The sequence below is a fragment of the Pristis pectinata genome, chromosome 14, assembly GCF_009764475.1.
Source record: "Pristis pectinata isolate sPriPec2 chromosome 14, sPriPec2.1.pri, whole genome shotgun sequence".
NCBI classification, from domain to species: domain Eukaryota; kingdom Metazoa; phylum Chordata; class Chondrichthyes; order Rhinopristiformes; family Pristidae; genus Pristis; species Pristis pectinata.
Genome location: NC_067418.1, coordinates 35199503 through 35214437, shown reverse-complemented (window position 1 = coordinate 35214437; position 14935 = coordinate 35199503). Strand labels below are relative to the sequence as shown.

General features: G+C 41.2%; 1 protein-coding gene across 2 annotated transcripts in view; it reads left to right on the top strand.

Moving 5' to 3' along the window:
* The window catches only part of dagla (diacylglycerol lipase, alpha), a 190646-nt gene that overhangs the window by 150183 nt on the left and 25528 nt on the right, over nt 1–14935 (top strand). For both annotated transcript variants that reach the window (XM_052029291.1, XM_052029292.1), the window contains 4 exons: nt 2622–2764; nt 6515–6583; nt 7869–7941; nt 9522–9715. In XM_052029291.1, coding sequence (XP_051885251.1) covers nt 2622–2764; nt 6515–6583; nt 7869–7941; nt 9522–9715 — 479 coding nt within the window. The remainder of the gene's footprint in view (nt 1–2621; nt 2765–6514; nt 6584–7868; nt 7942–9521; nt 9716–14935) is intronic.

Sequence of the window (14935 nt, the reverse complement as noted above, 5' to 3'; positions counted from 1 at the left end):
CATTGGTCACTGTTGGGGAAAAATACAGCATAGTTGTGGCTGATCACAGTGCACATACATGACTAATATTGTTTACTGATGATTTATTTGAGAGTTATGGAAATATATTTTGCAGCATGGTAAATCAAAGACATTAATGTGGCATCCCTGGCTTACAGTGCTAATATCAGCCAGATGGAGAATCAGTGATGTGAGTTTATGAAATAGTGTCCTTGATTACTCTTGGTCCTAAATGCTAATTTTACACAGCTGCAAATAATTAGGACAAACATCTAGTACGGTGACCACTGTCAAAGTCAATTTCTGAATAAAGTGACTGACAGCTGAGTTTAGGCAAGGCCAATTAATGGGAAGCTTCTTGTCTGTAAGCTTTTGATTATACACACTGTTGGCAATCAGCTAATCAACACAACAACTGAGCTAATTCAGTGGATCTGTGTTCGCAGTTGACCATGTTAGAAGTGAGTAAGATTATAGCCCAAAATTTGCGGGGAAATGCAGGCAGCTCTGCATGTAACTGCTGGCATTTCATGGCATAAATTTGTGAATCCCACACTGACGTGTGTGAACCCCATGGTGACGGCCAGCAGACTATAAAGTTGCAGGTAGATCTGGCACGGGAACAATATATCTGTTCATTCCAAAAGAGAGAAATGGCTAGCAGAAATCAAGGTAAGTTTAAGTTATTTTTTTAAATTATTTAATGCTTTTTGAATATATGTTTTTGTATTTTTAAAAATAATCTTTATTTTTTTTAAAGATTAAGGTTCGAATATTTCAATACTTTTGGAATGTTTCTGAATGTCAGAAGTATTCGGAAACATTGGTGAAAATCAAAAAATGGTAGACAAAAACAGAAAATGCGAGTTCAGGCTGCATCTGAGAAAAAAGAATCAACATTTCAGAACTAAAAAGTAGACAAAGGAAGCTCGTTAAGCTGCAGGGAGGGTGGGGGAGGGCGATACCTCAAAGAGGTTAAACCAGGGTGACTGGGAGATAAGTTTTGCGGTCAATGAGTGAATGGGAGCTGATAGAGGGTGAGAACATAGACAAGAGAACATAGACAAAAGAATGTGGAAATTGCCCAACAGATGCCTTCCACTCCTAGAGGGAAGACAAAAGGCAGGGGGGCTAATAATGCAGACCGAAAAATCAAGTTACCTGAAGTTGTAGAATTCAAAATTGAGTCTGGAAGGCTGCAACACATCCAGATGGAAAATGAGTTGCTGTTCCTAAAGCTTGCATTGGGCTTCACGTTGACAGTACAGGAGGACGCAGACCAATAGGGAGTGGGCTGAGGAATTAAAGTGGCAGACGATGGGAAGCTCTGGGTCACCCCTGTGGACTGATCGCAGGTGTTCCGCAAAGCAATCATTCAATCTGTGTTGGTTTTTCCATGTTCACAGTGTGGTGTCCTCTACATTGGAACATAGTATGCCAGATTGGAAGAAGTGCATGTGAATCTCTGCTTTACCTGGAAAGACTCTCCTGGATGGTGAGAGGGGAAGAGGTGAAAGGGCATGTGTTGTATTGCTGGCTGTTGCAAGAGAAAGTGCTGCAAGAAGGGAGTGTTTGGTGGGAGTGGAAGAGTGGACCATGGAGTTGTGAAGGGAACAATTCCTGTGAAATACTGAAAGGGAAGGAGAGGGGAATATGTGTCTGTGGTGAACTCTCTTTGAAGATGGCAGAAATTGCGGAGAATGATCTGTTATGCAGGGGCTGGTGGGGTGGAAGGTGAAGACCAGGGGAAGTCTATCTTTTTTCTGACCCAGAGGAGAAAGGGTGAGTGCAGGGGCTTGGGAAATGGGTGAAATATGGGATCCAGGGACTCAAACAATTTTTCCAGGTGAAGCAACAAATTTTTCCCCTTCATTTTTTTCCCTTCCTTTTTGTTTCTCCCAGGGAGCGAAGGACATGCCCAGCCTGACCTGTGTTGTCCTCCTCCTTTGCATTTCTCAACTCCCACATTCTTTTGTCAAGGTCCTCTTGTCTATGTTCTTGCCCTGCAACTACTCCTATTTACTCACTGACTAGATACCTTGTTTACCCCAGTTGTACCCATCGGAGACATCTCCTTCCCCCACCTTCCCTGCAGATTTACAATCTTCTTTTGGCTCCTTTTCAATTCTGGGTAAGAGACTTTGACTTGAAATGTTGACTCTGTTTCTTTTCCCACAGATGCAGCCTGGTTGCTGAGCATTTCCAGCACTTTGTTTTTGTTTCAAGGACATTGGGAAGTACCAGCATTCACCCATTTAACTGAAGTATATTCTGTATATGTTGAGGTCCTGAGATTTACCAACAGATTTGGAGAAGCTAATTTATAACTGTGTTCCATTACTGGACTCTTCGTGGAATCCAAAGGCGTGGTTTTAATATTTACTGAATACTTAGAAAAAAATCCTTACACTTGTTCCATCTGTCGTTAAAATAGATAGTTGACAGTGAATTGGAACTGTATAACCAAGCAATTCAAATTAAATTAATAATTTCATAATCAAATTAAAAGAAAAAGTTTATCGTTTGGTCAGCAGCCTTTTATGCCCACAAGTTGACAGGTGAAATAAAGACAAAACAAAAATGATTTTACCAACCTTTGTGTTTCTCTTGCCTACCAACAGGGGAAAGGGACCAAACATTACGGATTAGTTGTGGTTGGACATTCTTTAGGAGCTGGAACTGCAGCTATTCTTTCCTTCCTGCTCAGACCACAATATCCTACTCTACACTGTTATGCTTACTCTCCACCTGGGGGTCTTCTTAGGTAAGTCCATATAATCCTATTGCAACACACACAAAACACTGGAGGAACTCAGTGGGTCAGGCAACATTCATGGAGGGAAATAGATGTCGATGTTTTCACAAATTCCCAGTGTCTGCAGTCTTTTTTGTGTCTCCATATAAGCCTATTAATGTGTTGCATATCATCTTCGCCCAGAAAACCGCACCAAAAATAGTAACCATATGGATACATCTCCCTCCAAACCACTATACTTTGAATAAGCAAAAGTACAGTTTACAAAATATTTTGAGTTTTAAAGGGACACAACATTACTGTGGACAGCACTTCATGGCGGACGGTTACAAGTGGTGTAGCAAGTGAAGCCGGTGCCTCACAGCTCCAGCAACCCAGGTTCAATCCTGATCTCTGGTGCTGTCTGTGCAGAGTTTGCAGGCTTTCCATGTGACCGCATGGGTTTCCTCCAGATGCTCCGGTTTCTTTTCACACCCCAAGATCTGTGGGCTGCTCGGTTAATTGGCCATTGTAAATTTCCACTGGTGTGTAGGTATGTGGTAGAATCTGGTGAGAGTTGATGGGAATAATAAAATGGGATTAGTGTAAATGAGTGCATGATGGTTGATCAGACTTGGGGGCCGAAGAGCCTGTTTCCATGCTGTATGATTCCATTATTAGCTTATTATCAAAATGATATGCTTTGAGCAATGTAGCACCAGTGTGAGGAAAGCTGCTACATAAAAGTACTGTGTCTGCATCTGGCTTTTTTTTTTAATTTAATCACCAACATCATTGGTAGGGCCAGCATTTATTGTCTATTCCTAACTTTCAGAAGGTGGTGGACCATCACAGGCCATGTGATGGAGCTGCTCTCACAGTGCTCTTAGATGCAATGTTGAGCATCGCAGATTACTGTATCCCAGTTCTGGCCCACATTCCATGATGTTTTAATTACATTTTCAGATATTGGAGTTGAATTTGGTTTATTATGGTCTCATGTACCGAGATACAGTGGAAAAACTTAGTTTTGCAAGCCATCCATCAAATCATTTCGAAACACAAGTACATTGAGCAACACACACAAAATGCTGGAAGAACTCAGGTCAGACAGCATCTATGGAGGGAAATAAACAGTCAATGTTTCAGGTCGAGACCCTTCAGGACTGGAAAGGAAGAGGGCAGAAGCCAGAATACGGTGGTCAGAGGAGGGGCAGGAGCAGCACAGGCTGGCAGGTGATAGGTGAGAGGGGGAAGGTAGGTGGGTGGGGGAGGGAGGATGAAAGGGAGTGGTATAAGAAGCTGATAGGTTGAAGAGGCAAAGGGCTGAAGAAGGAATTCAGCAGGAGAGGATAGTAGACCATGGAATAAAGGGAAGGAGGTGGGGAATAAATGGGCAGGTCATGAGGGTGGGGTAGGGGAAAGAGAAGTGGTGAAGTGGCCACAGAAAGGAGGGAAGACAAAGGGAGGGGAGGGGTTACCAGAAGTTGGAGAAATCGATGTTGAGGCCGTCAGGTTAGAGACTACCAAGGCGGAATATAAGGTGTTGTTCCTCCAACCTGCATCTGCCCTCAACATGGCAGTAGAGGAGGCCGTGGACAGACACATCAGTATGGCAGTGGGATGTGGAATTAAGTGGCTGGCCACTGGGAGATCTTTGCTTTTGCGGTGGACGGAGCGAAGGTGCTCGACGAAGTGGTCGTGCAACCTGCGTTGGGTCTTTCCAATGTAGAGGAGGCCGCACCAGATGCAATAAACGACACCCTTGGATTCACAGGTGAAGCACTGCCTCACCTGGAAGAACTGTCTAGGGTCCTGAATGGTGGTGAGGGAGGAGGTGTAGGGACAGGTGTAGCACTTAGTTCTACTGCAGGGATAAGTGCCAGGAGGGTCATCAATGGGTAGGGACGAGTGGACAAGGGAGTCGCAGAGAGAGCAATCCCTGCGGAGGGGCGGTGGGGGGGGGGGGGGCGATGATAGGAGTTGTGCTTGGCGGTGGCGGAAGTTGTGGAGAATGATGTATTGGATGCAGAGACTCGTGGAATGGTAGGTAAGGATAAGGAATCCTGTCCCTGTTATGTCGTTGGGGGGGGGGCGTGGGGATGGGGTGAGGGCAGGCGTGTGGGAAATGGGGGAGATACAGGTGAGGGCTGCATTGATAGTGGTGGAAGGGAAACCCTGTTTACTGAAAAGAGAGGACATCTCGGAGGTCCTGGACTGGAAAGCCTCATCATGGGAACAGATGCAATGGAGGAACTGGGAGAAGGGGATGGCATCCTTGCAAATGACAGGGTGGGAAGAGGTGTAGTTAAGGAAACTGTGGGAGTCAACAGGTTTGTAAAAGATATCTGTGGTTAATCTGTCTCTGGAGATGGGGACAGATCCAGAAAGGAGAGAGAGGTGTCGGAGACAGACCAAATAAGTTAGAGGGCAGGGTGGAAGTTGGAGGTGAAGTTGATGAAAATGACGAGCTCAGCATGGGTGCAGGAAGAGACCCCAATGCAGTTGTCAATGTAGCGGAGAAAGAGTTGGGGAGCGTTACTGGTGTAGACTTGGGACATGGACTGTTCCACATAGATGATGAAAAGGCAGGGATCACTGGGGCCCACGTGAGTGCCTGTGGCTACACCTTTGGTTTGGAGAAAGTGGAAGGAGCCTAAAGAGAATTTGTTGAGGGTATCAGTTCTGCCAGACAGGAGGGTGACAATGGAGGGGATCTGGTTGGGTCTGTTGTCGAGAAAAGCAATAACAGAATACAGAATGTAGTGTTACAGTTACAGAGAAAGTGCAGGTAGACAATAAGGTGCAAGGGCCATGATAAGGTAGATTGTTGAGTCAAGAGTCCATCTTTAATGTACAAGAGGTCCATCCAAGAGTCTTATAACATTGGGATAGAAGCTGTCCTTGAGCATGGTGGTGCATGTTTTCAAGATTTTGTATCTTCTGCCCAATGAAAGGAGGTCGAAGAGAGAATGTCTGGGGTGGGGGGGGGGGGGGGGTTGCCTTTGATTATGCTGGATGCTTTTCCAAGGCAGTGTAAAGTATATACATACATGGAGGGGAAGCTGGTTTTTGAGATGATTGAGCTGTGTCTGTAACTCGCTGCAATTTCTTGCGGTCTTGGGCAGAGCAATTGCCATACCAAGCTGTGATGCATCCGGAAAGGATGTTTCCGACAGCACATCTTTAAAAATTGGTGAGGGTCAACGGGGACATGCCGAATTTCCTTAGCCTTTTGATGAAGTAGAGGCTCTGGTGTGCTTTCTTGGCCAGAGTATCTATGTGGTTGGACCAGGACAAACTATTAGTGAGGTTTACATTATAATTTGTCTTGTGTATCTAGATTAGTAAAATTCCATCTTAATTCTATTCCACTAATCCTAGAATTGCTGGTAGGTGTGGATATTGGATGAGGACAATATTGAGGTTTGAGGTGATTTCTCAAGATCAAATCTGCTGATGCTCACAGTATAAATCCTCAAATAAAGAATACCTACTGGGGCAAGATACATGAAGGTTGTTGGTGTCAGTGGAATAGTATCAGAGGAGAAATAGTTGTATTCAAAAGTAGAAGAAAGAAAGAAAATATCCATATTGTTCTACATCAAAACCTAGAAAATGCATGTGTTTTAGATCTGTATTTGGATTTGTATAATTGTCTGTGTCTTTGTTATTCTGAACATTCTGTATCATTTTACATCACATGTTTCTGATCATTTTAATGAAGGTTAACCAATTTAACAGTTCCTTCCTAATAATTCCAATAATCTAATCCTTTAGCTGCGATGCAATGGAATATTCTAAGGAGTTTGTGACATCCGTTATCTTGGGGAAGGACCTGGTACCAAGGTAAGTTGAGAAATCTTCTTTAGCTTTGCTAATTGATAACTCCATTTTAGTATGTTCTGTAATCCTTCGTTATTTGCAGTTTTACTTCTCTGCTAAGATTTTTATACATTCAAAGATCTTGAGGGTTTGGTTTTGCATGAACTAGCTATATTCAATTGTTGTTATTGTTTTACAATTTGTCATTTAATCAATGTTTTGTATGTGTAGCACCTGGAATAATTATTTACCTAGTTACTTTTGAGAGCTTTGGACTGAAATCCAGCCAAAACTGTAAAGTCTGTGGTAATGAAACAAATATGATGCTTTCTGGGACATTTAAATAACCAGTTGCAGAGTGGCATTACCTAATTAAAAAAATGTGATATTTCTCAGAGGTAAATGCAAATTAAAACACAGAATTGCAAAAAAGTTACAATGGAGCAGGAGGGTATTCAGTCTTTACAAAAATTTACAAATTTATTTACATTTCCCAACAGTCATACAAGTATTCAAATTCACATTTAAGGATTTAGGCCAATGGAATCTAGTCCAGTAATTTAATTATGATCCTACCAAACTCTAAACCCTCTAATGACTTAGTGCAATCAAACAGTATTATAGATTTTAATTGATTTGTGACCGAAACATGCCAGCAGAGCCTCTGGATTGCAAAATAAAATTAATATGGCAACAGGATGAACGAGGGAGCAAATGAAGCAAATTAATGTAATTAAAACAATGTAGCTGGGAATTTCTTGCTTGTTTTTGACCAAATATTAGTGTAACCTGGAGTTAGCACTAAAAGTAATAGAATTTAAAAGGCAGAGTTTTAGCATGGACTTGTAGGCTGAAGAGCTTATTTCTGTGCTGTACTACTCTATGATTTAATGACTCAGATTAGTTATGGTCAAAGCCATGTATTACCCAAAGTGGGACTTTCTGACAGAAAAGACCGAATTCCAAGTCAGCAAATCAGTCCTAAATGCACTTTGCTCAATTTGGCAAAGGATACAAATGTTAAGTAAGGTGAACTTATAATAGGTTGAGAATAAAGAGTTAAAACGTCACATGAAATTATTTTATCTGGAGTACAATGCACTTGGAATAAGCTTATAGGATTGTATTAGTGGGTATGAACTTCTAATGAATGATAACTGCTTGTGCAGCCACGTTCCTTGGTCTCAATAGATTGGTTGATACTTCATTAGTGTGCAATTAGTTACGGTTTACAGAGCTACAGACAACTTTCTACACTATTAGCTACTGGTCCATGCAGCAAGTTTCTAACAATTATTTGTCCCTACAGGCTTGGGCTATCTCAGCTGGAAGTCTTTCGTAGACACCTGCTTGATGTGCTACAGAAGAGCAATAAACCCAAGGTGGGTGTTTTTTTATTCTTCTTTCTTCCATCTTACAATTACATGTAAGTGTAATTTTTTTAAATTTCTCAGTTGTCATTACATTCATTCTTTAAGTTGCTTACTCTTTTGGGAACTTCACGTGTTCATTATGCAACCTATGTATAGCTGGGGGAAAAGATCATTGCTCACTATTTATCTCTGTTTGTAGAAATCAGTCTGTGTTTATATGATTTTTCTTACTACATTCTAATATTAAAAATTCCCAGTAATGTAAAAAGATGTTTCTGTGAACTAATCGAAACTGCAACAATGCGTTTTTTAGGGAATGATGAGAACGTTGGATGTGTGGAGGCCGTGCCCAAGAAGATGGGGTTGCAAAGGGATGTGGGGGGGGGGGTGCAAAGGAAAGACAGGTAAATTGGTGTAAGGATTTTGAATTCAATACTTAAAAGAATGGGGAGTCTATGGAGGTTCACTAAAACTGGGGTAAGACATCAGTTGAACTTTGTGTGGGTTAAGGTGCTGAAAGTACTAATGGGTATTTGGTGGTGTTCAGGAGGGTGATTGTGGAGATGATGATTATTTCCAGTATTGTGGGAAGGATTTAGGAAATAAGCTAATGTACCTCCAAGTAAAGGAAAAGAATGCATTGCATAAAAAATGTAATGCCACAACACCAGCATTTTTTTTTGTCTGGGATTAGCAAAAAAAATCTGCTGGCAGTGTGGCAGTGGTTATCTAAGAGGAGAGACTGGAGAAGGAATAATTAAATTTGCATTGATCAAGAGGCACGATTTAGAGGAATTGGATGGATCCAGGACTTTAAGATGTTAGGAGAATGGAAAGAGTCTTGAGTGACCTCATGTTTAGGGAAAGTCTAATGATGGAGGGAGGTGAGAAGGAGCTGGACGTCTTCGGTATACATGTGAAAACTGACACCATGGTTTAGGATGATGTTGTTGAATGGAGCATGTAGATTACAGGAAGAAATGTTTTGGATGGGTTCATGAGCGATATGGGGGCAGGAGCTTGATTTGGCTGGGGAGTGGTGGGGAGGGGGCATTTAAAATCATACAAGGAAATCTGGGTAAAATTAGTCAATATATTTCAAACCATTTGTCTGAGAATATCTGGATTTTATCTAACTAATTTACTCACTGGATCCTCTCATCTTATCTAATGACAACCAGCTGATGTACAGGCTATTCTTTCAGTTTTGAGGTTCAACTATTCAAAATTGCCTTCGCTATGCCAATTTCCATTCTCATGACGTGTTACAGCAACACACTATGTTATAAACTTGCATTCTGTGGGAAAAAGTCACTATCTTCACCAAGGCCTAAACCAGACTCTCAGCAGATAAAGGTTATACGGAGAAGGCAGGATTGGGATTTTGAGGTAAAATTAAGAGCCCGGAGAAACTAATGTTTGCATATTGTATGAAATTTTGCACAAAAAGTTGAGAGTTTTAAAAACGTGAGAGTTTTCAAGATGGGACAGTAAATGGCACAATGGGAGCTCTGCTTATTGTTGTAGTCTTGTGTGGTGATTCCTATGATGACCCCAGAGTGTTTTTCTTTAACAATGTCTTCCTGCAGTGGAGAATTATCATGGGTGGCACCAAATGTATTCCTAAATCAGAACTGCCAGAGGATGAAGAAATAGCTAACGTTCAGAGTAACAGACAATGGGCCTATCCCAGTGACCTTACTATTGCACTTTCTGCCAGTGTCCCACTGTACCCTCCAGGCCGGATTATTCATGTGGTACACAACCATCCAGAGGAAAAGTGGTAAGTATACATAAAAAGGCATATGTTGCATAGTTTACTTTTCAAATATTAGCTGGAATTTATGACTCTGTGGGCTATTATAAGAAGTTACTTTGAAAACTCATGTGTGATGTTATTAATACTTTGCTTTATTAATTTTATTTTAGTTAATGAATTGGACCATTTTCCCCCATACTATTTTCTACCTCCATATCAATAATCTATGTTCACTTTGGACAGCAGAGTTTCTCAGCAAATTATTTTGGTTCTTTCTTACTGCCTTCTGTGGGGAAGCTGCTGGTCTCCTAGTTGACAATGTTTGTTCCTGTTATTACTAACTATAGTGAAGCGATTTTGAGTTGTGTATCAAGTTTACTTGGGGAGGAGATGAGGCTCAGTGGGGGTTATGGCTGTTGGGAAGAAATTAGAATTGCGAGTAGGGCAAGTGGAACCAAGGAGCTGTAAGTAGATGTTTGTTGAGGGGACAAATATCTGGCAATTGGAGTTCATTGTGGGGAAAATGTGAAGACATCCAATTTGGATTAATGGAAGTTAAATCAGAGCATTTTCTAAATGGTGAAGATCTATAGACTTTAGAAGAACAAAGAAATTTAATCCAAATACACAAATCATTAACACCATTAGACAGGTAGGAAATTATCTCAAGAGAAAATGATGCTTCAGGTTTAGAGAGGCTTCATCTAGAATACTGCAGTTAATTTTGGACATCGCCCCTTAAAAAATATAAATTGACCTTGGATGAAACTGGAGATTAGAGAGTTAAAGTATGCAAGGAAAAAAAAAGTTGTATTAACTTTTTCTGTATTCCCATAGGATATTGAGGCATGTTCTATTATTAAATGAATTTGGTAGAAAAGGTGCATAGAAATTACTTCTGGGGAAATTGAGAATAAAAAGGCATAAATTTAAAATATAAAGTTTTATTCAGGAAAATAAAAACAAGGAAGCACATTTCTGCACAAAAGTTAACAGAAACTTGGGAATTTGTGAAGACAGGGATAATTTGAGTTTTTAAGTCTGCAAGAAACAGCCCTTTTTCTGCAAGAGTGTCGATGGTTATAGAGGAAAGGTGGAAAAATGATGCAGAAGGTTAGATAATCCATGACTTGAGTGGGCCAAAGGATTGAATAGCCTTTACCTGTCCCTTCTGCTTCTAACTCCCTGCAATTCTCTTGTCTGCTGGGTGGCACAAAACTCTCTAACACCACCTAGTTGCATAAATTGGGACTTGCTGACCAGATTTTACAATCTGAAAGGATGGGGTAGGATGAATTTTTCATATAGCAAAATGCTGAGAGTGTGAGATAATAACATTGGAGTAAAAGAAACTGAATATATGGGACCAACTGCATATCTCCTTAACTAATATGATTGAAAGAATATGAAATTAACTGGTAAGGACTGAGAACTAGAAACAAGTCAAGTGGATGAATTGAATGCTAAATCAATTGCAGAATGAGAGAAGGAACAAAAAAATTGGATAAAGAAACAGATATGCAGAGAGCAAAGAGGCGACAAAAATTATAGGCTGAAGGAATGAAGCTTTGGACCTTTGATAATTAATTTCCAATGCCAGTTATAGTAATTTGCAGTACTTAACATTTACCACTCAGTTAAAAGGCTATGGGATTGATATAGATTGAGCTTAAGTGGAGATTGAAATGATCATGTGAACACATCAACTTCTCGCCTTTGAATGTGCCTCTTTGTTGAGAGAGAGAACAAATTGTAATTTTTGAAAACCTGAAGGCAGGGCAATACAATCTGGATATTAACTTAGAGTCATAGAGTTTACAGCATGGAAACAGGCCTTTCAGCCCAATTCGTCAATGCTGACCAAGTTGCCTACTTGAGCTGGCCCCATTTGCCTGCATTTGGCCCATATCCCTCCAAACCTTTCCCATGCATGTACCTGTCTAAATGCCTTTTTAAACATTTTAATTGTACCTGCCTCTACCACTTCTTCTGGCAGCTTATTCCATGTACCTACCACCCTCTGTGTGAAAATCTTGCCCCTCAGGTCCCCTTTAAACTTTCCCCTTTCACCTTAAACCTGTACCCTCTAGTTTTAGACTCTAGTGCCCTGGGGGAAAGATTGCGGCTATTCACCTTATCTATCCCCCTTGTGATTTTGTAAACCTCTATAAGGTCACCCCTCAACCTCCTCCACTCCAGAGAAAAAAGCCCCAGCTTATCCAGCTTCTTATACCTCAAGCCCTCCAGTCCTTGTAACTTCCTTGTGAATCTTTTCTGCACCCTTTCCAGCTTAATGACATCCTTCATATGGCTGGGTGACTAGAACTGCACACAATTCTCCAGGTGTGGTCTCACCAACGTCTTGTACAGCAATAACGTGGCATCCCAACTCTTGTAGTCAATGCCCTGAGCCCTTTGTCACTACTTTCAGGAAACTATATACTTCTACCACTAACTCTCTCTGGTCAACAACCTTGCCATTTACTGTGCAAGTTCTCCCTGTTTTAATTTACAAAAGTGCAATACTTCGCACTTGTCAGAGTTAAATTCTATCTGCCGTTCCTTGACCCACTTTCCCAGATGATCTAGATCTGTTGTAACATTGGATAACCTTCTTCACTGTCAACTGTACCACCAATTTTGGTGTCATCGGCAAACATACTAACTATGCCAACTGCGTTCTCATTAAAATCATTAATGTAGATGACAAATAACAGAGGACCCAGCACACCACTGGTCACAGGCCTCCAATCTGGAAAAACAACTGTCTACTACCACCAAAACAACTTTGTATCTAACTGGCCTAGCTCACCCTGGATCCCATGTGATCTAACCTTCTGGACCAGCCTACCATGCGGGGCCTTGCTAAAGTCCTTGTAGACATCTACTGCCCTGATCTCATCAATCCTCTTGGTCACCTCTTCAAAAAAAATAATCAAATTCATGAAACATGATTTCCCACACACAAAGCCTTGTTGACTATCCCTAATCAGAGCTTGCCTTTCCAAATGCAGGTAGATTCTTTCTCTCAGAATCCCCTCCACCACTGACGTTAGGCTCACCAGCCTGTAGTTCCTTAGCTTGTCCTTGCAGCCCTTTTTAAATAAAAGCACAACATTAGCCACATTCCAATCTCCTGATGGCTCACCCATGGCTAACAATAATACAAAGATCTCTGTCAAGACTCCAGCAATTTCTTCCCTGGCTTCCCACAGTGACCTAGGATACAATTGATCAGGTCCTGGGGATTTATCTACTTTTATGTGCTTTTAGACTGCCAGCACCTCTTTTGTCATTTGGATATGTTTCAATGCATGCAAGAATGGGACGGCAGTTGTCATGGGGGACTTTAATTTCCACATAGATTGGGTGAATCAAGTTGCTCGAGGCAGTCTTGAGGAGGACTTCATAGAATGCATTCATGATAGCTTTCTTGAACAGCACGTTAGTAAACCTACTAGGGAAAATGCTATCTTAGATCTGGTCCTGTGCAACGAGACAGGTAAAATTACTGATCTTGTGGTTAGGGATTCTCTTGGAAAGACTGACCATAGTATGATTGAATTTCTCATACAAATGGAAGGTGCAATAGTTTGATCTAAAACTAGTGTATTATGCCTAAACAAGGGAGACTACAACAGGATGAGGGAGGAGTTGGCTAGCATAGACTGGAAACACAGGCTATATGATGGGACAGTTGAGAACAGTGGAAGACTTTCAATGAGATTTTTCATGGTGCTCAACAAAAGTATATTCCAGTCAAAAGCAAGGACAGTAAGGGTGGGGAGAGGCAGTCTTGGATAACTAAGGAAATAAAAGAAGGCATCAAGCTAAAAGCTCATGCATACAATGTCGTTAAGAGTAGTGGGAAACTGGAAGATTGGGAAAACTTTAAAAAGCAACAAAGAACCACTAAGCAAGAAGTAAGGAAAGGGAAGGTAGATTATTAAAGTATATGAACACTAAATATAAAAACAGATAGTAAAAGGTTTTTAAGTTATATAAAGCAAACCTATTTAGGTGACTAAAGTGAACATAGGTCCATTGGAAGATGAAAAGAGGGAATTAATATTGGGTAATGTGGAAGTGGCCAAAGACTTGAACGGCTATTTTGTGTCGGTCTTCAAGGTGGAGGATATGTCTAACGTGTCAAAGAGAGATGTTATGGATGCGAATGGAAGTTGAGGACCTCGATACAATCACTGTCACTAAAGAGTTAGTGATGAACGAACTAGTGGGCCTAAAGTCCCCTGGTCCTGATGGGATGCATCCCAGGGTACTGAAAGAAATGGCAGAGGTTATAGTAGACGCACTTGCGATAATTTACCAAAATTCGCTGGACTCTGGGCAGGTCCTGGCAGATTGGAAGATAGCAAATCTCACGCTGCTGTTTAAAAAAGGATGTAGGCAAAAGGCCGGTAACTATAGGACAGTTAGCTTAACGTCTGTAGTTGGGAAAATGCTTGAAGCTATCATTAAGGAAGAAATAGCAAGACATCTGGATAGAAATGGTTCCATCAGGCAGATGCAGCATGAACTCAGGAAGGGCAGATCCTGTTTGACAAAGACAAGTTTTTCACTGTATCTTGGTATAAGTGGCAATAATAAACTTACTGGAGTTCTTTGAGGATATAATGAGCACAATGGACAGAGGGGAACAGGTAGATGTTGAAAACTTGGATTCCCAGAAGGCATTCGATAAGGTGCTGCAGAAATGACTTATCCATAAGATAACGATGCATGGAGTTGGGGGTAACGTATTAGCATGGATAGCGGATTGGTTAACCAATAGAAGGCAGAGAGTTGGGGTTAATGGGTGTTTCTCTGGTTGGCAATCAGTAGTGAGCGGGGTGCCACAGGGGTCGGTGCTGGGCCTGCAACTGTTCATGATATATATTAACAATTTGGAAGAGGGGATTGAGTGTAGCGTATCTAAGTTTGCTGATAACACTAAATTGAGTGGAAAAGCAAATTGCGCAGAGGATGCAGAAAGCCTGCAGAGAGATATAGATAGGTTAAGTGAGTGGGCAAGGGCCTGGCAGATGGAGTACAATGTTGGTAAATGTGAGCTCATCCACTTTGGAAGGAAAAATAGATCAGATTATTATTTAAATGGTGAAAGATTGCAGCATGCTGTTGTGCAAAGTGACTTGGGAATGCTTGTGTATGAATCAGAAAAGGTTGGTTTGCAGGTGCAACAGGTTATCAAGAAGGCAAATGGGATGTTGGCCTTCATCGCTAGAG